This window comes from Pelophylax lessonae (genome assembly GCF_965119305.1).
Source record: "Pelophylax lessonae genome assembly, chromosome: 1".
Classification (NCBI taxonomy): Eukaryota; Metazoa; Chordata; class Amphibia; order Anura; family Ranidae; genus Pelophylax; species Pelophylax lessonae.
In genome coordinates, this window is record NC_138768.1 from 792,675,218 (window position 1) to 792,701,023 (window position 25,806).

At 43.9% G+C, this 25,806-nt stretch overlaps 1 protein-coding gene across 1 annotated transcript in view; it reads right to left on the minus strand.

Moving 5' to 3' along the window:
• Window positions 1–25,806, minus strand: part of STX18 (syntaxin 18) — a 310,842-nt gene that overhangs the window by 63,125 nt on the left and 221,911 nt on the right. The window contains exons 6-7 of the mRNA XM_082243526.1: window positions 21,864–21,982; window positions 10,757–10,845 (exon numbers count right to left, since the gene is read on the minus strand). Coding sequence (XP_082099652.1) covers window positions 10,757–10,845; window positions 21,864–21,982 — 208 coding nt within the window. The remainder of the gene's footprint in view (window positions 1–10,756; window positions 10,846–21,863; window positions 21,983–25,806) is intronic.

Genomic DNA, 25,806 nt, shown 5'->3' on the forward strand with positions numbered 1-25,806 from the left:
TATTCTATTAACACAATGTTATTTTCTTTTGGATGTATCAGTGATACTTCTTTCACTTTCCCGGCAGATTTTGCTGTGCTACAGAATAAAAAAGGATTACATGCTGGGTCACCAACCCCCACTGACACAAAGTAAAAAGAGATTAAATAAAAGGCGCAGACGATCTGGCCTCAGTCACAAACTTCTACCTTCATCATTTGGCAATTCAAATGGAACATGAAATGTGCAAAAACACCGACCGAGTACAAGAAAATATAACAGACAGAACTGCATTGAAATATGTATTTAAGGCGGAGCTCCACCCACAATTGGCACCTTTTTGGGGGGGGGGGGGGGTACCACTGGATTCCTGGACAGGTAAGTGCCCTAATAATAAAAGTCAATAGCTACAGTATTTGAATTCTTTTTTCTGAAGTAGCCTGAAACTCATCTTTAAATCTTAAAGTCTATTTTGCAACTTTAGTGATTCCTGGAGTGCTCGCTATGCTGAGCAACAATTGGGCATTTTCAATTTTTTTTCGGGAGTCCCTTACCTTATTTTCAGGGCATTTTTTTATTGTACTTCCTCCTTCTCCCCCCTCTGTGGCCACGACCGACATCACTTCTGCCTTTGCATTGCATCCTGGGAGCTGTTTGTCATCACTCCCAGGAGGCTGGAATCAGGAAGAACTCCCAGAACACTCCCTGGAATCAGGAAGAAGGACACAGCAGATTACACTGCGGCTTCAGATGCCCACATCCAAGATGGCCACGCCCAGACAGCGTTTTTAAAAGTAAGATTTTGACTAAAATCCAATACTACACACCTTGTAAGTATGAGAATAGCGGTTCTGTAAAGGGCGATAGATTAGTATTATAAAGGGATTTTTAGTTAAAAAAGGTATTTGGGGCCGGAACTCCGTTTTAAGCACTATATTACCAGGAGTCATTGCTTTAGCAGAAATCCAGGCAAAGATAAAAACCCACAGATCAGATTCAGGCCTCATTACCACCATACGTGTAAAAAAACTGATGGAAAAACTGCACAGATTTCATGTGCAGAGACGCAAGTTTACATCAGTTTACATGTGCGTTTCAATTTTTATGCATCAGTTTTCATGCACAGATAGACATCGCACCCGGTGTCATCACTTTCTCTTCTGCTCTGTTCACATCACATTGTTGTGGTCACGTCAGTTTTCTTTTTTTCAGTGCAGAAAACTGCATACACATTGCAGATTCCTGCACAGAAAAAATCTGCACGTGATACTAGTGTTGTGTCGTGGTGTGAACAGGGCACATAAATTGATTTCTTTCTTCCCTTGCAAGACACATGAAGAAAAACTCACCTCTCTGCACATGGGGCGAATGAGCCCTAAAAGACCAAGTCCCAATGAATGATGAAATATGGGACTTACTTGATAAACTGACATATTTGTCCTTAAAGTGGTTGTAAACCCACTGATGACTTTTACCTATAGGTAAGCCTAAAATAAGGCTTACCTATAGGAAATGTAAATATCTCCTAAGCTTGCACCGTTTAGGAGATATTTCCAGTGCATGCAGCCGATGGCGTCATCAGCGCATGCGCCCTGAAGAAATGGCCGCCCGTGCCGTTTCTTCAGAGCCCTGTAACGTGACTGGCGGCTCCCGGCCGCATGCGCGGGAGTGATGTCACGCTACTCCAGCCAAAAATACAGCCGGAGTCTGCAGACCCAGAAAGAAGACATGTGAAAATGGATGCGGCCGGCAGCAAGGGCAACGTGGGCTTTGTTGCAGGTGTCACATAATGTGCCAATATGCGATGCATACTAGCACATTATGCATTTACTTTGCAGGGAAAAAAATAGAAACATTTTTTTAAAGAGTTTACTTCCTCTTTAAGAAAGGCAAGACATAGTGGTATTTCTATCTTGTGAACTCAATTGAACCCTTGTTAGGGCAGTGTTTTTAAACCAGGGTTTTGGGAAGAATCCACAGAGGTGCCCTGGCAACAGGCGGTCTGAGAGCGATCCTGTCTTATCTCCTGTACATATAGAACAGCGCACAGCCTGCGCTTCCTCCCAACTTTCACCTCCTCCCTGCTGCTATCTTTACTATTGCTGGCAAAACAGAAGGCTGTGTGGGCCACACTCCCGCATCCTACCAACCTATGACATCATTGGTTGCTAAGGACATGTCGGGTGGCCCGCACAGCTGTGTGTGTTGCTAGCAGACAGGAGAGCGAGGAGCTGGAGAGCACAGCCTGCACCACCTTCAAGCTCTCCCCTGGAGTGATGCGATAGACAGAATGTGTGCTATGGGGTTTGATGGGGATGTGTTAGAAGAAAGGAATAGGGGGGGAGGGTTGTGCTAGAAAGGTGGGGATTTGTGCTAGGAGGGGGTATTTGGGGAGGTTGTGCTAGGAGGGGGGATTTGGGTAGGTTGTGCTAGGAGGGGGGATTTGAGGGGGTTGTGCTAGGAAGAGGGTGCTCGAATTGTGCTTTTCAACCTACACACCACTATAGCCTGCCTTACGGAATACATTTTAGAGCTTGTTCACACCAGGTGCAGTGCGGTAACACTTATGAAATCATGAGTTTTCCCCGTCTTGCACAAAATGTGCTGCCTTTTGCAGATGCACGTGGGTGCCAATAATTCTCAATGACCCCCCACGCATCTAGCAAATGCGTGTACCTGCCAAAACGCATGGTGCCGCAGTACTATGTGTGTAGCTGCTGCGCAATTTTAAAGATCACGCTGGTGCCCTTTTGTGTGTCTCAAGTGCAGAGAGCAGCCCATTAAAAAATATGACGTGCAGCATATCTGCATATGCGCCACACCATCAAAGATGTTGTTGATTGAAAAATTTATGTTCCTCTTTAATTTAGGAGCTGCTGCACAATACCATGGTGTTCAAACCACATTTCTTCTCTATCCATATCTACCTACTAAAGCTCAACCCCCCAACGTCACGAGCAAAAAAAATTAAAAAATAAATTATATATATATATATATATATATATATATATATATATATATATATACACACACACACATAATACTTACACAGTATCTCACAAAAGTGAGTACACCTCTCACATTTTTGTAAATATTTTAAGTTTTCATGTGACAACACTGAAGAAATGTCCCCTCAAAATAACTCACAGCGAATAATGTCTAAACCGCTGGCAACAAAAGTGAGTACACTCCTAAGTGGAAATGTCCAAATTGGGCCCAATTAGACATTTTCCCTCTCCGGTGTCATATGTCTCGTTAGTATAACAAGGTCTCAGGTGTGAATGAGGAGCAGGTGTGTTAAATTTGGTGTTATCGCTCTCACTCTCTCATACTGGTCACTGGAAGTTCAAAATGGTACCTCATGGCAAAGAACTCTCTAAGGACCTGAATAATAAAAAAAAATTGTTGCTGTACATAAAGCTGGCCTAGGCTATAGGAAGACTGCCAAATTCTAGCAAAGAAAAGCCGCTCAGGTGAGACAAAATTTCCTGGTGCGAGTCGGATCCGCCATCCAAAGAACTTCACACTCAAAAGAAAATGACCCCACTCAGGATCTTGATGAAAGCATTGAAGTATTTATTCCTCACCACAAGTAAAATGTAGACAGTGCATCACAGGAATATGTAAAGGATGACGCGTTTCACAATACTGAAGATTGCTTACTCATAATGGTTATGAGTAAGCGATCTTCAATATTGTGAAACACGTCAACCTTTACATGTTCCTGTGATGTAAGGCCTACATTTTACTTGTGGTGAGGAATAAATACTTTGATGCTTTCATCAAGATCCTGAGTGCGGTCATTTTCTTTTGACTGTATAGGAAGACTGCCAAGACCCTGAAACTGAGCTGCAGCACGGTGGCCAAGACCATACAGCGGCTTAACAGGGCAGGTTCCACTCAGAACAGGCCTCGTTATGGTCGACCAAAGGAGGTAAGTGCACGTGCTCAGCGTCATATTCAGAGGTTGCCTTTGGGAAATAGACATATGAGTGCTGCCACCACTGCTGCAGAGGTTGAAGGGGTGGGGGGGGGGGGTCAGTCTGTCAGTGCTCAGACCATACGCCGCACACTGCATCAAATTGGCCTGCATGGCTATTCTCCCAGAAGGAAGCCTCTTCTAAAGATGATGTCCAAGAAAGCCCACAGTTTGTTGAAGACAAGCAGACTAAGCACATGGATACTGTAACCATGTTCTGTGGTCTGATGAGACCAAGATAAACTTACTTGATTCAGATGGTGTCAAGCGTGTGGCGACATTCAGGTGAGGAGTACAAAGACAAGTGTGTCTTGCCTACAGTCAAGCATGGTGGTGGGAGTGTCATGGTCTGGGGCTGCATGAGTGCTGCCGGCACTGGGGAGCTGCAGTTCATTGAGGGATCCATGAATGCCAACATGTACTGTGACATACTGAAGCAGAGCATGAGCCCCTCTCTTTGGAAACTGAGCCGCAGGGCAGTATTCCAACATGATAACCCCAAACAAACCTCCAAGACGATCACTGTCTTGCTAAAGGAGCTGAGGGTAAAGGTGATGGACTAGCCAAGCATGTCTCCAGACCTAAACCCTTTTGAGCATTTGTGGAGCATCCTCAAACGGAAGATGGAGGAGCGAAAGGTCTCTAACCTCAACCAGCTTTGTGATGTCGTCATGGAGGAGTTGAAGAGGACTCCAGTGGCAACCTGTGAAGCTCTGGTGAACTCCATGCCCAAGAGGGTTAAGGCAGTGCTGGAAAATAATGGTGGCCACACAAAATATTGACACTTTAGGCCCAATTTGGACATTTCCACTAAGGGGTGTAATCTTGTTGCCAGCGGTTTAGACATGAATGGCTGTGTGTTGAGTTATTTTGAGGGGAGAGCAAATTTACACTGTTATACAATCTGTACACTCACTACTTTACATTGTAGCAAAGTGTCATTTCTTCAGTGTTGTCACATAAAAAGATATAATAAAGAATTTACAAAAATATGAGGGGTGTACTTACTTTTGTGAGATATATATCTATATATATATCTATATCTCAATCAGTGTACCCCTATCTCTCTTCTCCCTCAATGCGTTAATTTGTATGAGAATACAGACATGAAATATAAAACAGCAGGAAGGCAAACTGTGTCAATGCACTCCTAGCATTATTTAAAGTGTGTGTCAATCACTTCTGAGGTCCACCTCCTCTTTCACAGAAACCAGTGCAGGTTCTCCTACTGGAATAATAAAACAACTGACTAAATGGGTCATGTGATCGCGCCTAGGTAAATGAGTGCAAATTATATTAAATTGAAAATATATTATATGCTTAAAGTCTAATTATTTTTGAGCTGCTAGTCTTGAAACAACATACAGTATGTTAGTGAATATTTGAACAAAGGAAGACAGCGCTCAAAATTTGTGCTCAAAAACAGTGACTAATAGTGTTCAAAAAGGAGAGCTTCCTTATGCCGAGATGGAAAGGATGAAAGGGAATCCACCACCAGATGCTCTACACACTTACCGGATGGCCCCTTGGGGTCTAGCATTGGTAAGTGGTATGCTGTATGCAGGATCCCAGTATGGATGGAATGCCGGCCCCAGCTCGTGTATTAATCTGTCCGCTTAAAAGGACTGGTAGACTCTTCCTCCAATGCCTCTCCTCAGACCACACTCAGACCGATCATATAAAGAAAAAGGACTTCATGGTATAGTACGTATTGCCAGTTTAATTAAAGAAAAATGGAGCCACTTACATCAGGTAATACAAGGAACGGCTTTCACAGCGTCGCATGCCGGTTTGCGTTCCGGCTGCGTTCCAAGGAACCGGAAGTGACGTGGGCGTAATGCGTATTTGCACTGTTATTTATACATACATAGATTTTTGACTATTAATCACTGTTTTTGAGCACAAATTTTGAGCGCTGTCTTTCTTTGTTCAAATATCTCCTACTGGAAAGTTGATATTAGGATTCAGCTGGTGTGTAAAGGATAATGATGACTTCTTATAAAGAAAGATTGCAGGAAATGGTGCATAGCACAGTTTAGGTACCATATTTACCCCTTTTTCTTTTCTTTTTTTTTTTTACCATCTGTGCAGACTAAATGTAGTATTTCATATCTGCACAGAGTTCCTTTATAACCTATTGCAAGAATAGTATAGCAGTTACAGTCTAAGCTGGTTTCCAAATAAACAGTACATTCGGCAGACAGCGCACCATACCACTCCAGGAGGAGTTCAAATAGATAAATTATAATATTTCCAGCTTTCTACAAATTAAAATGAGAGATAACCATCTCTTATTCTGCTTTGTCTGTTTCAGCATCACATATTACAAAAGACAGGCTCAGTCAATTTTGCGGCTTTTACAAACCTTTATCCTTTGTAGTGGAACAATAGGCACAGAACTGAGGATTGGTGTGTCTGTACAGATAACAGCTCTACTCCTTTTCAGGGACTAGTTGCAAAGATTAAAGGAAAAAAAACAGCGATCGCAAGGAATTTAGAGAAGGAAAATGGTTATAGATGCCCACGATTCAACTGCTCTCAGTCAAAAACAAGGTTTCTGCCGCTTCCATCGGCATGGAAATTTTGCCTGGCCAAGTATTTAGGTTTATGAATCTGCAGAGCATGAGGTGGATTTGTTGGGGTTAGAGTATTAAAACAGTGGTCACGAAGATTTTTACACTATCCAGAAGATTGCTTTCCCAAGAACAGACAGCTAACAGGCATGAGTAAAATTTTGTAAACCCACTCGCGCCAGCAAATGAAACTAAGCGAATAAATGATCTATAGTGCTTGCAGCTGCTGTTCCAAACCTAATGGTTAAATAATGTCCTATAGTCCGCAAGAGTGATATACTCTATACAGGCAACAGCGCTTGCTCTAAAGTGATATATATCTATATAAGATAACCTATAATGCTGTGCTATAAACAAGATTATAAGAAATAAAAAGGAATGCTTCTTATAAAATTCCACATCTTAATAAAGTAAACATAAACTGAGTAGAAAATATACAGTGAAAATATGAAATGTAAAAATGTCCCAAAGACAATCCTCTGTAATATTCAGTGTGAAAAATTCTTCCTGTGGGGATTGATAGATTTTTCCAAAAATAAACCCCACAGAAAGGAGGGGAACACCATATGTGAGCAGTAAAGTAAAGGTCCGCACTCACAAGACCTTGTTGACCCTCCTTGTCATACAAGATGATCCAAGAAAGCTTTGGTGGTCTCCACGACCAGGGTAAATCCTCCAGCCGGACCCCAAATCTGCCTTCCTCGCTGTGATCAAAGATTCAATGATCAAAGATTCCAAAGGTGAGGTAAAAAACAGGGAATAAAAATGAAGAACGGACTCCTCATAGTGTAAAACCGTAATGATTGCCTTTATTAAAAGCCCTTACGGTGGGCTATGCAAAATAGTTATTAAAAAAAAAGAAAAAAAAAAAAACTCCTGTGTGGGCTTTCACACTGTACAATGGGAGCAGTGGAAGCCGGACACGGTAGGTGTCAGTGTGTGTTCCGCCTACAAACAACGTGTCACAACGTGCGTCCCAGCTTGACGTGTTTCGTCATTAACGTAAAGTCTTCAGAAGCACGCCCACCATAGGGGCTTTTAATAAAGGCAATTATTACGGTTTTACATTATGAGGCGTCCGTTCTACATTTTTGTTTCCTCTTTTTTACCTCACCTTTGGAATCTGATTGCCACGAGGGACCGGCTGAAGGATTTACCCTGGTCTCGGAGACCACCAAAGCTTTTTTTGATCATCTTATCGTATGACAAGGAGGGTCAACATCATCTGGTGAGTGCGGACCTTTACCTTACTGCTCACATATGGTGTTCCCCTCCTGTCTTTGGAAAAATCTATCAATCCCCGCAGGAAGAACTTTTCACACTGAATCACAGAGGATTATCTCTGGGACTTTTTCACTTCATATTTTCACTGTATATTTTCTACTCAGTTTGTGTTTTCTCTATTAGGGTGTGGATTTTTAGAAGAAGCATTCCTTTTAATTCCTATAATATTCTTGTTTCGAGCACAGCATTATATGTTATTTTATATAGATATGTATCAGCCAACAGGCATGTGCTTTAACAAAAGTCACAAGGTCAATGCACCATCTGTAGAGAATGGACTGGAACAGCTGACTTTGATTTCATATCTGTGGGTGCCCTACATTTTAACCTTGATGCTGCCTATACACTATGAAAACCTACACACAGGGTAACCCGATTTTGGCCTGATCCCAGCATTTCCAGTAACATCAGGTATAGCCACGTGAGACTTCTCTAGGGCTACTAATGTACATTTACAGCTGTTGAAAGCGGTTATCGTACCCAAACGTGTTAACTTACGGCAGTGCCAATTCCTTCCCGTTTCTGTGCATGTACCATGTGTATTGGAATATTGCAATGGGTTTGATGAACAGCAGATGTCTCTGCACCCGCTGTGCTCAGTGAGATATCTCCTATTTCTCAGAAACCCATTGATGCCCTCTGATGTTTAACAGTCAGTCATTAAGCTGTCCATACCTATATAATGGTTTTCTTTTTCCAAGGCTGAAAATAAAAAAAACAAAAAACAGATTGCTCCATCCATAGTAAACCGTACAAATGGATAAATCTTCCAATTTGGCAATCGTATTTTGAAAGTTGGCCTTGAATCTGATTGGATGCAGCTACTGCTCAAACTATTTTTCATCCAGCACCTTCAATTTGTAAACCAAAGGAAGTTGAATAGGAGGGGGCTGAAATGGCCACCCACTATGCGACTTGCTACCCATTCATCAGGAACCAGACTGAAATTTGTACAGTCAATGGCCAGCTTTAGGCATATCTTCATTCAGATATTTTCTCGGATTTGACCTACAGGTGTGTGTAAATACTGTACAAGATGACAGGAATGCCCATTAGAAGGAATAATGAGGTGAGTGTAACAAATCCGAAGCAGACAGAATCTGGAGCAGCTGTGCATGGTAATCACTAAGCTTTAATTTTCAGCTAGTTCAGTTAAAGCAGAACTCCATCCAAAAGGGGAAGTTCCACTTTAATATAGGTAGTGAACTCCGCGCTTATGGAATATACGGACGTGGGTGAGTGTGCAAATACTAGACTGCAGCCTCCCTAAATTATAGTCAAAAGACTATAAAAGGTATAATAGAGGGTGGAGGGAATGGCGCTGTCTAGTGGTGAGAAGCGTATATAGAAGCCAAATTGGCAATGAATAGATAAAATTGATGGTATAATGACAGGATAAAAGAGAGAGGTAAAAATCTGTAAGATGTAGTAATGGACTGTATAAATAGAGGAGTCAAAGGTGCTAGGTGCATACATTACCTAATAGATATATAACCTCCAATATAAATCCTAAAATTGTGCCTAAAGCAATCAGTCCTGTGCAGGAATAAGTGTCCTGATATAGAATCAATACCGCAAAAGTGTCCTGATATAGGGAGTATCATGGAAGTGACCCAACGCTGCTGAGGACGTACTATTACGAAACACGTACGGCGTGTCGCATCACTTACGGTTCCTGTTGTGAGTCGTGGACCGCATTGCGTTGCACACGCTTGTTTCCACCGCTCGGTTACTACTATGCTCATGTGAGTACTATTTTATTGTGCAAATAAACCCTATTTTGGCAATCTTACACTATGTGCCTTTCCTTTACACCTGAACACCTGTCCCACTCATACCCCGCGGATATCTGGAGTTACCAGCCCCTACCGCCGGGACATCCCCAGACCCCAGCTCCCCTTGGCACTTGACGTGAGTCCATGATATTATGCTCACTGCTCTATATGCACTTGTCACTTTGAGTTTATGACACTTTGTATTATTGCATTATTTATATTCACATCTCTTGTGGTCACTTATGCACTTGGATTGTTTTATTATTATTATAGATTTTATACAATTTTAGGATTTATATTGGAGGTTATATATCTAGTAGGTAATTTATGCACCTAGCACCTTTGACTCCTCCATTTATACAGTCCATTACTACATCTTACAGATTTTTACCTCTCTCTTTTATCCTGTCATTATACCATCAACTTTATCAATTTATTGCCAATTTGGCTTCTATATACAAGTTCCACTTTAAGTCCTCCTTCCCATCACATGCAATTTTTTTTTCGTTGGGGGTGCGGCTAACTATTTTTTACAGATATCCACTTCCACTCCTGCTCCTATTGCTTTGGCAATCAGAGTAGAGGTTCTCCTCTCCCCCTCCCTCCCTGCAGTTTTCTAGGATACATCACAGGTCCCAGTAAACTGCTGGACCAGTCACAAAGCGTAGCGTGGCTTGCGCATGAGCAGTGGGCAGCCTCTTGTGAAAACGAAAGCAGCATAGCTGGCTGCCCACAGCTATGACAATAGCTCTGGGTACCAAAGGCTAATGAAGAACTAGCCTGAGTAGGGACGCTGCTGGATCCCATGGACAAGTAAGTGTCCTTTTATTAAAAGTCAGCAGCTAGAGGATTTGTAGCTGCTGATTTTTAGATTATTTTTTTTCCCCCCAGAGTGAGCCACCTCTAAGTCTTTAAAATGAAATCTAGAACTTGATTGGTTACCATGCACAGCTGCTCTAGTTTTGGAAAATTCCTCTAAGGTTTCCTTTTAAGCTCTCAAATGAGAACAAGCTTCAAGGTTATATTTGCGAATCTGACTGCACCTGGATATAAGAAAACCTAAGGTGTTGTGAAAGCACAGAAAAAAAAACAACATATCTTAAGTTTGTACTAATAATTGAATTTTAAAATGAAAAAAATAAATAAATAACTTGGAAATAAATTACCATTTGAATCTCCTCTGGGGACAATTCATCTTCACCTAGACTGTCATCCCAAAGACCCGAAGTGCTCTGAGCGTCAGACACCGTCCTTTCTGTCCGTGGGAAGGGAATGCAAACATGGTTAATTCATGATACTGAATCTGTTGTATCAGCTTTTCATACCTAGGAAATAAATAAATATATACATATACTGATATAATTATGAACGTGATTAGCATTAGTACACTAGCTAATTTAGAATAGTGCAGTTTGAGTGTTGCCGTCAATAAATATGGTTAACTTAGTGTTCTGAGGCAGTGTTTTTCAACCTTTTTCCAGTCAGGGCACCCTTGAAAAGTATTTTCAGTCTCGAGGCACCCCCGTCCAAAGCTTGGTTCACATTACTGTGTATCGGGGAATGCACGCACATTCCTGGCCCACAGACAAATGCTCAGTTTTTTCGGGGTGCCGGTAATTCTTATTGGTACCTCACACATTGGCAAACTGCAGGGTGCTTTTGGTGTGGCACAATTTTTAAAAAGGGGTCAGGGACTTCGTTCTGTGCATTTCTGCAAGTAGGGCGGCCCACTGAAATTAATGGTTTGCCCTACTTGCAGCCACACAGTTGTGAACCAGGGGCTTGGTTCTTTTACATGTGAGGTTGGAGGGCAGTAAAACCACATGGTTGAGTTTTACTACCACCAACTGCTTCCCGTTTAGCTGCAGAGGCAGTGTCTAGAGGTGTAAACATGCTGTGGTCACAGATGGAAGTATACCCCCAAGTGATTGGGGCTGAACTGCAACCACACTGCAACTGTGTGCATTGCACGCGGTTGTGGTGTGGCGATAAAGCACTTACGAGGTTTAAACAGGTGGTGAGGAGGCAACATATTGCCCCTTTACATAGTTACATAGGGTTTGTGTCAATAGTACATTGTATACCCCTGTGTGTTGTGGTCTTTAAGGTGCCATCTAATAATTTTTTTAAACTATCGATGCTCCCTGCTGATACCACTGCTTGTGGAAGAGAATTCCACATCCTTACTGCTCTAACAGTAAAGAATCCTTTACCCAGTTTAAGGTTAAACCACTTCTCTTCTAATTTTAGTGAATAACCGCGTCTTTCTAAATTCCCTTGTTAAAAAGTTTGTTCCCTATGCTAGGGTTACCAGTACGGTATTTGTACATTGATATCATATCCCCTCTCATGCGTCTTCTCTCCAGAGAAAATAGGTTCAATGCTTGTAGTCTTTCCTTATAGCTGAAGTCCTCCAGTCCCTTTATTAGCTTTGTTGCTCTTCTCTGGACTCTCTCCAGTTCCAGCACATCCTTCCTGAGGACCAGTGCCCAGAACTGGATGGCATACTCCAGGTGTGGTCAGACAAGAGTATTGTAGAGTGGGAAAATTATTGTTTTATCTCTGGATTGAATCCCCTTTGTTATTACATGCCAGTATTCTATTGTCTTTGCTTCAGCAACTTGGCATTGCATGAGCTTGTCATCTACTTTTCCATCCTTGATTCCCCCAGATGTTCACCCCCTAAGTGAGTAACTTGCGTTCGTATTTTTGGCACCCAAATGGATTACCTTAAATTTTCCAACATTAAACTAATTTGCTATGTAGTTGCCCAACCCATTATTTTGTTCAGGTCTTCTTGTAAGGTTTCCACATCTTGCACAGAAGTTATTGCCCTTCTTAGCTTTGTATCATCCGCAAATACTGAGATTCAGCTGGTTATCCCATCCTCTAGATTGTTTATGAATAAATTAAACAGGATTGGTCCAAGGAAAGATCCTTGGGGGACCCCACTTTCCACATCAGACCATTCCAATTACTCTCCATTTATCACCACCCTTAGGACTCCATACCTACGTACCTTAGTTTGTACAATAAACGTTTATGGGGAATTACAAAATCCAGATACACCACATCCACAGGCCTTCCTTTATCTAGATGGTAGCTCACTATTAATGATACTGATTTCAGTATGAATATCTTGTATATAGTCCCTTATCATCCCTTCCAATAGCTTGCAGACTACAGATGTTAGGCTTACCGGCCTGTAGTTCCCAGGGATATATCTCGGCCCTTTTTTAAATATTGGTGCCATGTTGGCTTTTCTCCATTCAGCTGGTACCATTCACGTCAGTGGACTGTCCATAAAAATTAGGAACAATGGTCTGGCTATCACCTGGATGAGTTCCTTAACCACTTAAGGACTGCCCGCCACAGATTTACTGCGGCAGGCTGGCCCTCCTGTGCGAACCGAATTAGCTCTACATCGGTTGCGCGCCTGCAGCTAGGGGGCGCGCTTCCGCCCCCATTCGGCAGCGGGGACTCAGATGCACGGGGCCGCCGGCGCCGATTGCCGGCGGGCACCTGCGATTGCTCCCTGCTGAGAGAGGACGGTTAGCTGTTGTAAACACAGCTGACTGTTCTTTTTTCTGGAATGATCACAGAGCCCCTGTGATCCTTCTATATAGGAACACAAGTCTCTGTGATCATTTCAAAAGCCCAACCCCCCCACAGTTAGAATCACTCCCCTAGGATTACATTTAACCCCTTGATCACCCACTGTGTTAACCCCTTTCCTGCCAGTGTCATTATTATAGTAACAGTGCATATTTTTAGCACTGATTACTGTAGTAATGTCATTGGTCCCCCCAAAAATGTCAAAAATGTTCTACTTCACCTAGCATGTATGATGCATGCATATTCTTAGCCCCAAAGTGCATAACTTTACATTTATCAACATTAAACCTCATTTTCCACATAGTTGCCCAATGAAACATTGGGCAGTTGCATTGAGGTCAGCTTGTAAGTTGGAGGTATTCCACTGCAAAGCTTGGTGTCATCTGCAAAGACTGAAATGGTAATTTTAATCCCAGACCCTATATCTTTCATAAAGATATTATAAAGGAAGGATCCCAACACTGAACCTGTATGTAGTATGTGTAAGCTCTACGCTGTGAATTCCAATTACTGGGTATGACTATGTACATTACAATTTTGTATGTGAGCTTTGAATTGCGGCTTCCGTGTGTGCTCTGTGCTGTGTATGTTATCATTATTTAATACTTTTGCTGTGTGAGCTGGGTCAAATGTGTTTTGTTATGAAAATCGAAATTTTAAAATATAGTTGTAAATGGTGGGAGGCATTTCCGCACATTACAAACACATGCTCTATTTTCTGCTTTCAAGTATAATCGGTAGAAAAACCTTCTTCGTTTTGGTAGAGATAGCAATAAGAACAGGTGTTCTAAACTATCTATGCCCCCATTAGGGAGATTCACTCTCTCTATTTGTCCCGTTTACCGTTATCATCGAAAGTAAAAGAAAATCCATCCCAAATTTTGGGTTTTCCCTAGAAACGTAAGGGGGGAAATCTTCCAAGTGGGACACTAGTTCTGGTAACCTGGGGGGGTCCCAAGGGATTCCCTTAAATTGCAGGGATTTGCTCTTACTTCCTGTTTCGGCTATGGGACAGGAAATTAAGTAAATTCTCCCCAATGGCACACCAATGGCAAAAAAAAAAAAACTGACAGGGGTTATGACCCATCCCTCCTCTACTCTTTCCAAAAGAAAAGAAAAAAAAACGTTTTGCCTATAGTCCTCCACAATGGTTTTAAACTACTGCCCCTTCTCATATTGTAAATTTATGGGCATGCCCTAAAAACAAACACACACTCTTATACTTGTACATCATATTTCAGTTAAAGATAGGAGTCTGACTGTATGCATTGATATATATATAAATCTATCTCAATTCTAAGTTTAATACTGTCATACAGATACAAATCTAAAAAAAAAAAAATTATAATTTTTAAGGCCAAATCCCAAAGTTGGGTTTAGTGATTGGAGCCAAGTCACACCCCTTGAAGAGAAGACTCACTCAATAACAGCTTCCCTATATGAGGAGAGAGCTCTTACTGGACACGGAGGACCTCTCGCTGGACAAGGTATGCTCAGTGGGCACAGCTTAGGTCCAGGGAGGAGTTTAACCCCAAAGACTGGGGGAGTGGAGTACAAAAAGTGATTTCAGGGTCAGGGGTGCAAAGAAAAGGAACTTTTTTTTTTTTTTGATCAACTAACAGGCACTTAGACAGAGGCTTTCTTAAAACAGCTGACAGGTTTGCTCTGAACTAAGGGGTCTTATTCCTCTCTATGGATCATCCATTTGAGAAAGCATATTTATTCTTGAACCTATGATATAAACATATCTGAGCAAACACAGCAGATACTAGTGTCATCCTGATCCTGACTTTTTATACTTATCAACCCATTAACCATAAAAGAGTATGGATGGATGAAAATTCAGACTTGTAGGGATTCAATGTATGCTTGTTCTGGGTCACAAAGTAAAGAACCTTCACTGGGTACTGAATTTAAGATTGGGATTACAACTACAGTGCTTGCAAAAGCAGCTATCCCTATTTTTTTACTTTTCCCTGTCCACTCACATGACTGAGAACAGGACAACCTACACCTCGGCACTGGTGTTGCTGTGCATTCAAATGTAAAATGTATAAGCTATTGGTGTCCTCCATGGGATCCTTATTGCTCTAAAAGCATTTTTCTGTGCAAAGATCTGAACAAAGTACTGATTCCTGGGTTGGTGGCATAGAATGGCACCAACAAAACCCAACAGAGGTTCTGACTAGTGATCGGCCGATATTTTGGTTATTGCATATCGGTATCGGCCGATATTTTCATACATTTAAAAAAAAATATTATTTTTTTTTTTACTTGATAGGTACTCTTGTGGAGGGATCTGGAGGTCTAAAAGACCCCAAACCCCTCCTCTGCACTTAAAAGCATCCAAAACGCCAAGTCTGGATGTTTTGAATGCGGTCATTTTTTTTAAATCTGGCGCCAGTACCCGGAAAAATGGATTTTTGTAAGATCTTACCGTAAAATCCTTTTCTCTTAAGCTCATTGACAGACGCAGTCCTCTTGATTAATATCAAATTGGGTTATACTGCCCTCTACAGGAGTAGGACACTAGGCAGAAGAAAACGTTCTGGCCACACCTTAGGGGCAGTCCCAGAGGGTATATCCTCTCTCCCTCTGCTACAGGATGTCAGTTATGTCACAAAGCAGTCAGAGAATTTAACCCAACCCAACTCAAAAATAGAGGGGTGGGTACTGCGTCTGTCAATGAGCTTAAGAGAAAAGGATTTTACGGTAAGATCTTACAAAAATCCATTTTTCTCTGTCGCTCATTGACAGACGCAGTCCTCTTGATTAATATCAAATTGGGACGTCCCAAAGCAGTGCCACAAATGAGGGGTGGGATAACAGAAATCAAAATCCAATCTAGAAGGCCCAACCTGTGCCAACTAGAAGTTTTAAAGGCTCATCAGACAAAAGGATGAGACTCAACTGAAAACCCAACAGAAAAAAACCCTCAAGGTAGACCAACGGTCTCCTCAAATTGAGGCCTGCAGAACCTTGCTGCCAAAAGAGGCATCCAACGATGCCATCACATCAACTTTATAAAATTTTGTAAAGGTATGAACCGACGACCAGGTAGCCGCCTTGCAAACCTGGACCACTGACGCCTGATGGCGGAAGGCCCAGGAAGCACTAAGCGCCCGAGTGGAGTGCGCCTTAACAGGGAACGGAGGATTCCGACCCTTAATAGAATAAGCCTGTACCACCGTCTGTCTGATCCATCTGGAGATAGTCGCGGCAGATGCAGGCAACCCCTTTTTGGGGCTATCCGTGATCACAAAAAGTGAATCCGTCTTACGAATCGAGTCCGTAGTTTTCAAGTATACCCTGATTGCCCAAACCACATCCAAGGAATGTAACGCAAACTCCCGAGGATGACTGGGCTTAGGACACAGGGAAGGCAATACAATGTCCTCATTCAGATGAAACTCTGAAACCACTTTAGGAAGGAAGGATGGATGGATTCGGATGAAGAACCACCTTATCCCTATGAACCACCAGATATGGGGAACGACAAGATAATGCGGCCAGTTCTGACACCCTGCGTGCAGAAGTGATGGCCACCAAGAAGGCCACCTTCTGGGATAACGTAAGCAAGGGAATCTCCCTAATATCTTCAAAGGGAGGTTTCTGAAGAACCGACAACACCAAATTAAGATCCCAGGGCGGTAAAGGCGCGCGCACTGGCGGAGCCAGGTGCCGCACCCCCTGGATGAAATTCCGCACCAAGGAATGAGTAGCCAAAGGCTTCTGAAAGAAGATTGCTAACGCTGAAACCTGACCCTTGATAGTACTCAAGGCCAGCTTCTGCTCAACCCCCTGTTGCAGAAAAGCCAAGATTCGGGTCACCGAAGGCACGTGGAGGAAATCCAAGGGATTCACACCACGCAATATAAGACTTCCATGTGCGATGATAGGTTTTTCTGGAAGTCGCTTTCCTTGCTTTAATTAGAGTAGGAATAACTGAAGTTGACAATCCCTTGTCCTTCAGCACCTGGGTCTCAATAGCCAGGCCGTTAAAGCCAGCGGTTGTAAAGCAGGATGAAAGATTGGTCCCTGAGACAGCAGATCCTCCCTGAGAGGAAGTTTCCAAGGAGCGTCCGCGACCAGCCCGACCAAGTCGGCGTACCAGGGTCGCCCGAGGCCAGTCCGGAGCTACCAGGATAACTGGGATTCCCTCCACCTCTATCCTGCGAAGAAGTTTTGACAGCAACTTGAGAAGAGGGAAGGCATACAGTAGCTGATACTGTCCCCACGGGGCGACCAGCGCGTCTGCTGCGTCCGCTAGAGGATCTCGGGAGCGGGCTACAAACCTCCGCACCTTTCTGTTGAGCCGAGATGCCAACAGATCCACATCCGGGGTGCCCCAATGAAGGCACAGCTGGTGAAATACCTCTGGATGAAGAGACCATTCCCCTTAATCCAGAATCTGACGGCTGAGATAATCTGCCTGCCAATTTTCCACCCCCGGAATGAGTACCGCGGAGAGAGCCGGAACAAACCAATCTGCCCAACGAGGATTGCTGGCCACTTCGATGGTCGCCAGGACACTCTTGGTGCCCCCTTGGTGATTGACATAAGCCACGGCCGTGGCATTGTCCGAGTGGATCCGAACCGGGCTGCCCTGGAGCTGCATGGTCCAGTAAATCAGTCAAAGTCTGATCGCTCTCAGTTCCAATACATTTATCGGTAACCTGGATTCTATCGGAAGAAATTACTTCCCCTGGCTGAGCATCGGAGACCGAAGCCACCAGACCAGAGACTCCCTGGTCTGCTCGCCCAACCGGATCCGATTGTCCAGGGAATCTGGATTCCGATTCCATTTGAGAAGAATCTCCCTTTGGAGAATTCGGGTATGAGACTGGGCAAACGGTACTGCCTCGAAGGAGGCCACCATCAGTCCCAGGACCCTCATGCAAGTCCGAAGGGAAGGCCAGTTGACGGACAGCAACATCCGAATCGTTGACTGAATCTCCTGGAGTTTCTCCGCAAGAAGAAACACTCTTGCCAAGGATGTATCCAAAGTTAGGCCCAGATAGTTCAGTCTCCTGGTGGGAACCAGGGATGATCTTTGGGAAAAGTGAAGAAAACGCTGATGTCCTGCGAAGATGGGGATATGAAGATAGGCATCCTTGATGTCTATGGACGCCAGGAAATCCCCCTGGTGCAGAGAGGCCACCACTATTTGGATGGACTCTATCTTGAATTTTTGTACCCGGAGAAAACACTTGAGTGCTCTCAAGTCCAGAATTGGACGCACCTTGCCCTCTTTCCTGGGTATTGTGAACAGGTTCGAATAGAACCCCTGAAAACGTTCTGTCCAAGGAACGGGAACTACCATTCCTTGTTGCATCAAGTCCATTACTGCCCCCCGCAAAGCTTTTAAGCGATCCGGGGATAGTCGAATATTGGAAGGGAAGAATCGCACCGGTGGAAGTGATCAAAACTCGATCTTGTATCCCGACCGTATGACCTCGCGAACCCATTTGTCCGGGATTCTGGAAAGCCATGGATCCGGAAACCGGTGAAGACGTTCCCCCACCCCAGAGATAGGTGGGGGCGCACCTTCAGGCTGTATTGGTCTTATCTTCAGGTTTGGCTGAGCCGGACTTTTGTTTACCCGACCAGCGCCCTTTGAAACCCCCTGCAGGGGCTTTGGAGGGCTTCGCCTTATCGCCCGCCCCAGCGGAACGAAAAAACATTTTTTATGAGCGGAAAAGGAAGGTCCTCGTCTGTTACGAGGTCCTTTACCCTTAGCAGTCTGTGGCAAAAAAGTGCTCTTGCCCCCAGTGAGATCCTTTATAATCTCATCCAAGGTGGCCCCAAACAGGCGATTCCCTTGAAAGGGGAGATTAGCCAAAGCTTTTTTGGAACCTTGATCCGTCGACCAGCACTTTAACCACAACACGCGTCTGAGGACCACTGCTGAAACCGATGCACGCCCCAACAATGGAGTGGCGTCCAGGGCGGCGTCACAGATGAACTGTAGCCCTTGTATTATCTGCTCCAGAAAATCTGATACTGCCGGGGGGATACTTCTCCCCTTTAGGTCACGGCGTAACAATTTGGTCCATTCTGTCAAAGTTTGTGAAACTAAACCAATGGCAATCACTGGCCTAAAGGCTGACCCTATCAGGGAAAAAATGGAGCGGGATTCCGCTTCCACCTTACGATCCACCAGATCCCTAAAGGACGGAGCGTCCTCCAACGGGATAACAGTGGCTTTATTTAGTCTGGAAATCGATGAGTCCACCAATGGTGGTACCGTCCATTTTTTAAGGAGGGATTCCTCAAACGGATAACGCCTAGTAATGCGTTTGGAAATAGCAGGGGTTCGTTTCGGACGACCCCATTCTTCTTTAATTAGATCAAAACATTTGGGCAAGGGAAAAACCTTCGCCATTTTGGTAGGCTTGCTAGTATTGCTAGAATCTCAGTATCAGCTACCTCTGCCGGTGTAACCTCAATACTTAAGGTTTCCCGGACAGACACAACTAGTGCATCCACCAACGCTACTTCTTGTGCTATGGCGGAGGCAGAAACGTCCTCCTCACTATCTGAGGAGACCGTACCCGAGACAGCAACCCCAGAAGAGGGACCTGCAGCTGCAGTGACAAGCTCAGAATCAGTATCTGAAGTGTCAGATGAAATAGGGGTAGGTGGGGGTCGCTTTCTTGCCCCCCGTCCCTGACAGGCCACCTCCACCTGGGATACAAAAGACTCCAAAACCGCTGACAATGCATCAACCATAAGTGGGGCACTGGAGGGTCCTGCAGCCACCTCGAGGGGATCAGGTGGGGATACATGTCTGGCAGGGTCCATGATTAATCCAAGACACTTGCCAACAAACAAAAATTGCAAAAGAAAAAACTTTTTTTTTTTTTTTGTAATCCTCCAGCGCAACAGCGCCCCTCAGTGTTACCTGCTTCGGACCCCCACAGAGAGAGAGAGAGAGAGAGCCCAAGGGCTCACCACCTGATGCACAGAAGCTTCTACCAAACTGCCTCAGCGCTGTCCTTTACAGACAGGAAGTCTTGTGGATCGTTTTCCCGGGTAAAGGAGGCGGCTCCGCCCCTTTACACGCCTTCCGGCGCTGCCCCTGCTACTCCTCGAGGTAGCTGGGCGTTTCCAAAATGGCCGCCCCATGCAGGAGACAGGAGGCTATGCCAAAATGGCGGCCCTGCGCGACCTGCGGGAGGATGGCGGCGGCCTGCGCCTGTGGAAAGATGGTGGCGGCCTGCTAACACGTGCGGCCTGCGGAAGGAAGGCAGTGGTCTGTGCGGCCTGCGGGAGGTTGCGGGAGGATGGCGGCGGCGGATGGCGGTAGTCCAGGTAACTGCAACCTTATGCATAAGGTCGGATCATATCACCCTCTTATATGGCTTTTCTAAATAGTAATGCCAGCCCCTGACCTCAGTCATGGTCCCTTTACAGTGCCCACTCTTTACAGTGACTATCAGATAGTCAGCTCCCAAACCAAGCCTCCTGGTTCTTATTCACCAAATCACACTCAAGAGGGGGATCTGTGGCACTTGTTATAGTATAGAGGGGGGACCCAAGATCAAGAGGGTCGGACCATCCACAGGGGGGCCCGTGTCTATTCCCAAAACCCGACAGGGGAGAGGGGGAACATACTACTCACCATACCGGAACCGGCGGGCACCCCCTCCTAACAGAACCCCTCTCTACAGAGGTGGGGGGGCTGTCGACCAATACGGACCGCGACTCAGTTTCCAACTGGTCATCGGCGTCCCGGCGAGACGTTTAACTCGCAGGGTCAGTCCCCGTCCAGTGGGACTATGTCGCAGCCAACCCAGCGCGGAGCTAGGGCCTGCACGCACTCGTAGGCTGACTGGGGTGACCACTGGATCTTAACATCCAGCCCGTCGCCCAGCTCCAGCATAATTATTTAAATGTGTCGCGGCCGATCCAGCGCGGAGCTGGAATCTGCACGCACTTGTAGGCCGGCTGGGGTGACCACTGGACCTCAAAATCCAGCCCGTCGCCCAGATCCGGCATAATTGCTTGAAGATCTCACAGGAACTGGAGAAAAAAGCTGCCTAAAAAGAAAAAATTTTTCTAAAAAATCTTGCCAGGACCAAAGATCCCAGCAAGGAACTTAGGTCCTTACTCCTGACTAGACAGAAAAAAACTGACATCCTGTAGCAGAGGGAGAGAGGATATACCCTCTGGGACTGCCCCTAAGGTGTGGCCAGAACGTTTTCTTCTGCCTAGTGTCCTACTCCTGTAGAGGGCAGTATAACCCAATTTGATATTAATCAAGAGGACTGCGTCTGTCAATGAGCGACAGAGAAATGATGTCATGACATCACTTCATTGCTTATAGCTTTAATTTTTACACATGAGTGGCATATTCAATAACATTTGAAAATGGAATTATGCTATGTGACATCATTTTACCCTTACATGAGCAATATTTGGAATATCGGCCAGTTCCGGGGCTGATACAGATATATCAGCAAAAGTCAATATCGGCCCTCGATATATCAGCCTTGCCAATAATCGGTCAATCCCTAGTTCTTACCCATCTCTACTTCATGCAAAACAAAAAAAAATACAATTTTTTTGCTCATGACAATTGCAATACAAGTGAGTGGAAAAAGCAAACAAATTTCAGCTCTAGGGGAATGCCTAGTCAAATATGCCATCATTCACCTGTATTATCTTCTCCAGTTGTTTTGCCGTCCTCCTTCCCTTCTGCATTTCCAGAGGTGGTTGTCTCTGTTGAGTGCCGTGTCTTCTCTTTATGGCTCTGTTCGGATTCCAGCCTTGACCTACAGACAAAATACAGAACAGAGCTCTCAATCATAGAAACAAGTGGGATTCTTAGTTTAGGTCAGTCGTTCTCAATCTGGGTGCCGGTGCCTGAGGTCGTCAGGGGCGCAGAGGCACCCTGGATTACAAAGGGTATAGATCAGTCTCACTATGCCGATCTACAGTTTGGAGCTCCGTCGCTCTCAGCTCTGTATAGATAGATTGGCAGAGCTCTGAATTCTACATCTGCACACTAAGAGCTCAATCAGGGGAACAGCAATGAGCAGACCAGTGGAAGGGAGAGGAGTCTTCCTAAGTCCTGATCTCTCTGCTTCCCCCTACAGTGCAAACAAACCATTTATCCAGTAATGGGAGAGCAGGGACAGTCTGCATTTGGCAAAAAGAATGTGTGTATACGTTTTTTCGTGTACATGTATGTATGCATGCATGCATGTCTGTACTTTTAAACTGTGGTGCCTCGAGGATGAATATAATTTCAAGGGACGCTTTGACTAAAAAGGGGAGGAAAGAGGAAAAAGATTTTTTAAGCGAGACTCATCGCCAGGTAATCGTTAATGTAAAAAAAAAAAAAAGTCCAAAACCATACCTAGACACTTTTCTAGGTCAAAAAGGTGGAGAAATTTAGGCTTTCCATAAAATGCATCCAGGGAAACCAAACTTTTCTAAATTGGGAATGTGGGTCCTGTGATTGTGCCAATAGTTCTTCTATTCTTATAAGGCTATTCAGCTCAGTCATCTATTCTTTAATAGAAGGAGCTAATTGGGATCTCCAATACCTAGATATAAATGCCCTAGCAGCCAATAAGAAGAAACGCTAAATTCCTTTATAACTCTAGAGATCGAAACATACAATAAACATGGATAACAATGCTATCTGGGGATTCTGTGGAACTGTATACATTTTAGACATTATTCCAAAATGGGCATATTATGGGACATAGTAGCTTCATAAAAGGGGCAATGCCAACAGCGATTGGATACAGTTGGAAATATTTTACATAGAAATAAAGGGCATCGATACTTTCTTGTAATGACTATCATTTTGCTCTGGTGACACGAACGCAATAGAGGGCTAATGGGTTAGGATGCAAGATTTGTTTACTTCTTCCTCTGTGAAAGTAAAATTAAGTTTTCCATTGGGAAAATCACTGACTGATCTAACATATCTATAATATATTCAATGTTCATTCTATGCAGACCAATGGGAAACATTCATTCTTGCTCATGTGGGAAAAGATATTAAGCGAGAAACTATCTCTATAAGCATGGCAGGATGTCTGGTCTCAAGCAGACAAGAGGTCCATTTGCACGCTTTATAAAGAAAATTAATATAAAATGCTTATGGTACACGAGTCCTGACATCCTCCATACTATTTATACCACTAGCAGCGATCGTTGTTGGAGATGCCAATGGGATCAAGGTTTACTTTTCTACATTTTCCGGCAATGCCCACGCATTGAACCATTCTGAAAATCAGTTAATCAACTGTTACAGCACTTATTTGCGCTTTATCTTTTCCCCGTAAATTATTCGTCTTTAGCCTAACTCGGCAAGATGTCTCATTGCTCTCCACTGGAAAAAAAGAAAAAAGGAAACCCCCCATCTTATACTGCTTTTTATACTAGGATTAAAGATGTGGAACTTATGGAAGGATTCACTGCTAGACTAAACAATATGCTAGAGAAGCATAATAAAGTTTTGGAACTGTGGCATCCTAAGGAGAATCCGTCATGATTGTGATGGAGTGAGCAGCATCCAACCTCCCCCTTTCTTCTCTTTTTCCCTACTTTTTCTGTCCTTTTTACATGGAGTACTTGATTCCTGGCACTCTGTTATTCAAATGCTGTAAGATTACGGTTATACCACTGTTTAATTTGAGTGGACTTGTCTCTTGTGAATTGGTACCTATTGTTAATTTCCTCAATTCACCATCATTTTGTGCTCCATGTTTACACTTTCGCTCTTTTACGATACGGATACCTAAGTGTATAGTATTTTTACCCATGATGTTACAGAGTGCTTTGTACACTGTGTATTTTCTGAAAAATCTTTAATAGAAAGTTGACTCCTGTTGTCATAGAGATTTAAAAGTCCAGAATTTGGATAATTACAAAAAAAGTAAAAACAAAGAGAAAATCATTCATAGAAAATTATAAATGGAAAACCCCACTTCCCCCAAATATTTTAGATGAACAATTTATTTAATATATAAAATAGCTATGTTGCCGGGTGTCAAACAGTCATAGGCACCCCATCCCTTCATAATAAAAATATAGAAAAAGCAGAGAGTAGGGATTTTAAAGGTGCCAAGAAAACAGATTGATGTATAAAAGTAACAAAATTTTATTGAAACCGTGAATTAAAAATTTTAAAATCATAAAATCATAGTGCAATAATCATACGCTTATGATACAAATGCAGTGACTCCCGCTCTAAATGTTTAGCCACCCTGTGGCTTCCTCAGGAGACTTTAGTGAGTACCGCATACATAATCACTAAAAATGAGAAAACAGCATATTAGTCACAAACATATACTGAACAAAATATTAAGAGCAACACTTGTTTTTGCCCCCATTTTTCATGAGCTGAACTCAACGATCTAAGAAAACCGGGATTCATCTGTGAAAAGAACACCTATCCAAAGTGCCAGACGCCATCGAATGTAAGCATTTGCCCACTCAAGTCTGTTACGATGACGAACTGCAGTCAGGTTGAGACTCCAATGAGGATGACAAGCATGCAGATGAGCTTTCCAGAGACGGTTTCTGACAGTTTGTGCAGAAATTCTTTGGTTATGCAAACCGATTGTTGCAGCAGCTGTCTGGGTGGCTGCTCTCAGATGATCTTGGAGGTGAAGATGCTGGATGTGGAGGTCCTGGGCTGGTGTGGTTACACGTGGTCTGCGGTTGTGAGGCCGGTCGGATGTACTGCCAAATTCTCTGAAACGCCTTTGGAGACTGCTTATGGAAGAGAAATGAACATTCGATTCACGGGCAAATAGCTCTGGTGGACATTCCTGCAGTCAGCATGCCGATTGCATGTTCCCTCAAAACTTGTGACATTTGTGGCATTGTGCTGTGTGATAAAACTGCACATTTTAGAGAGCCCTTTTATTGTGGCTAGCCTAAGGCACACCTGTGCAATAATCATGCTGTCTAATCAGCATCTTGATATGCCACACCTGTGAGGTTGATGGATTATCTCGGCAAAGAAGTGCTCACTAACACCGATTTAGACAGATTTGTGAACAATATTTGAGAGAAGTAGGCCTTTTGTGTACATAGAAAAAGTCTTTGATCTTTGAGTTCAGCTCATGAAAAATGGGGGCAAAGACAAAAGTTTTGCGTTTATAATTTTGTTCAGAATATATATCATATGTGAAGGTAGATTCTTCCACCAATTTTACGATACATCAATTTTTTGTTAATATTTCTCAGGGGGGGGGGGGGGGGCGTGGCTTGGACATGGCGGAGTAAAAACATTCAACCTAGGAGTGCCCGTTCCCAGACTGTCCTAACTTGCTCTCTTGCACCTTATACGGCTGCCATGAGTGTACAAAAGACCAGAGGAACCCCTAAAGCACCTTCCTCCACCGTCACGATCAGTAAATTCTTCCCGAACTCCGCTGGACTCCGAGGTTGCCACAGCAGAGCCCACATGCCGCGATAGGGCCTTACGGCCTGCAACGGCCTACCCTCATGGTGGCTTTGCAGCGCCCCGGGGCCGAGCCACTGGCGGGTCACCCGGACGCCATGCAGCAAGATCAGTGGCCCTCCTCCTAGAGATCCACCAGGTACCCTGTGTCTGAAGACTCGGACATCA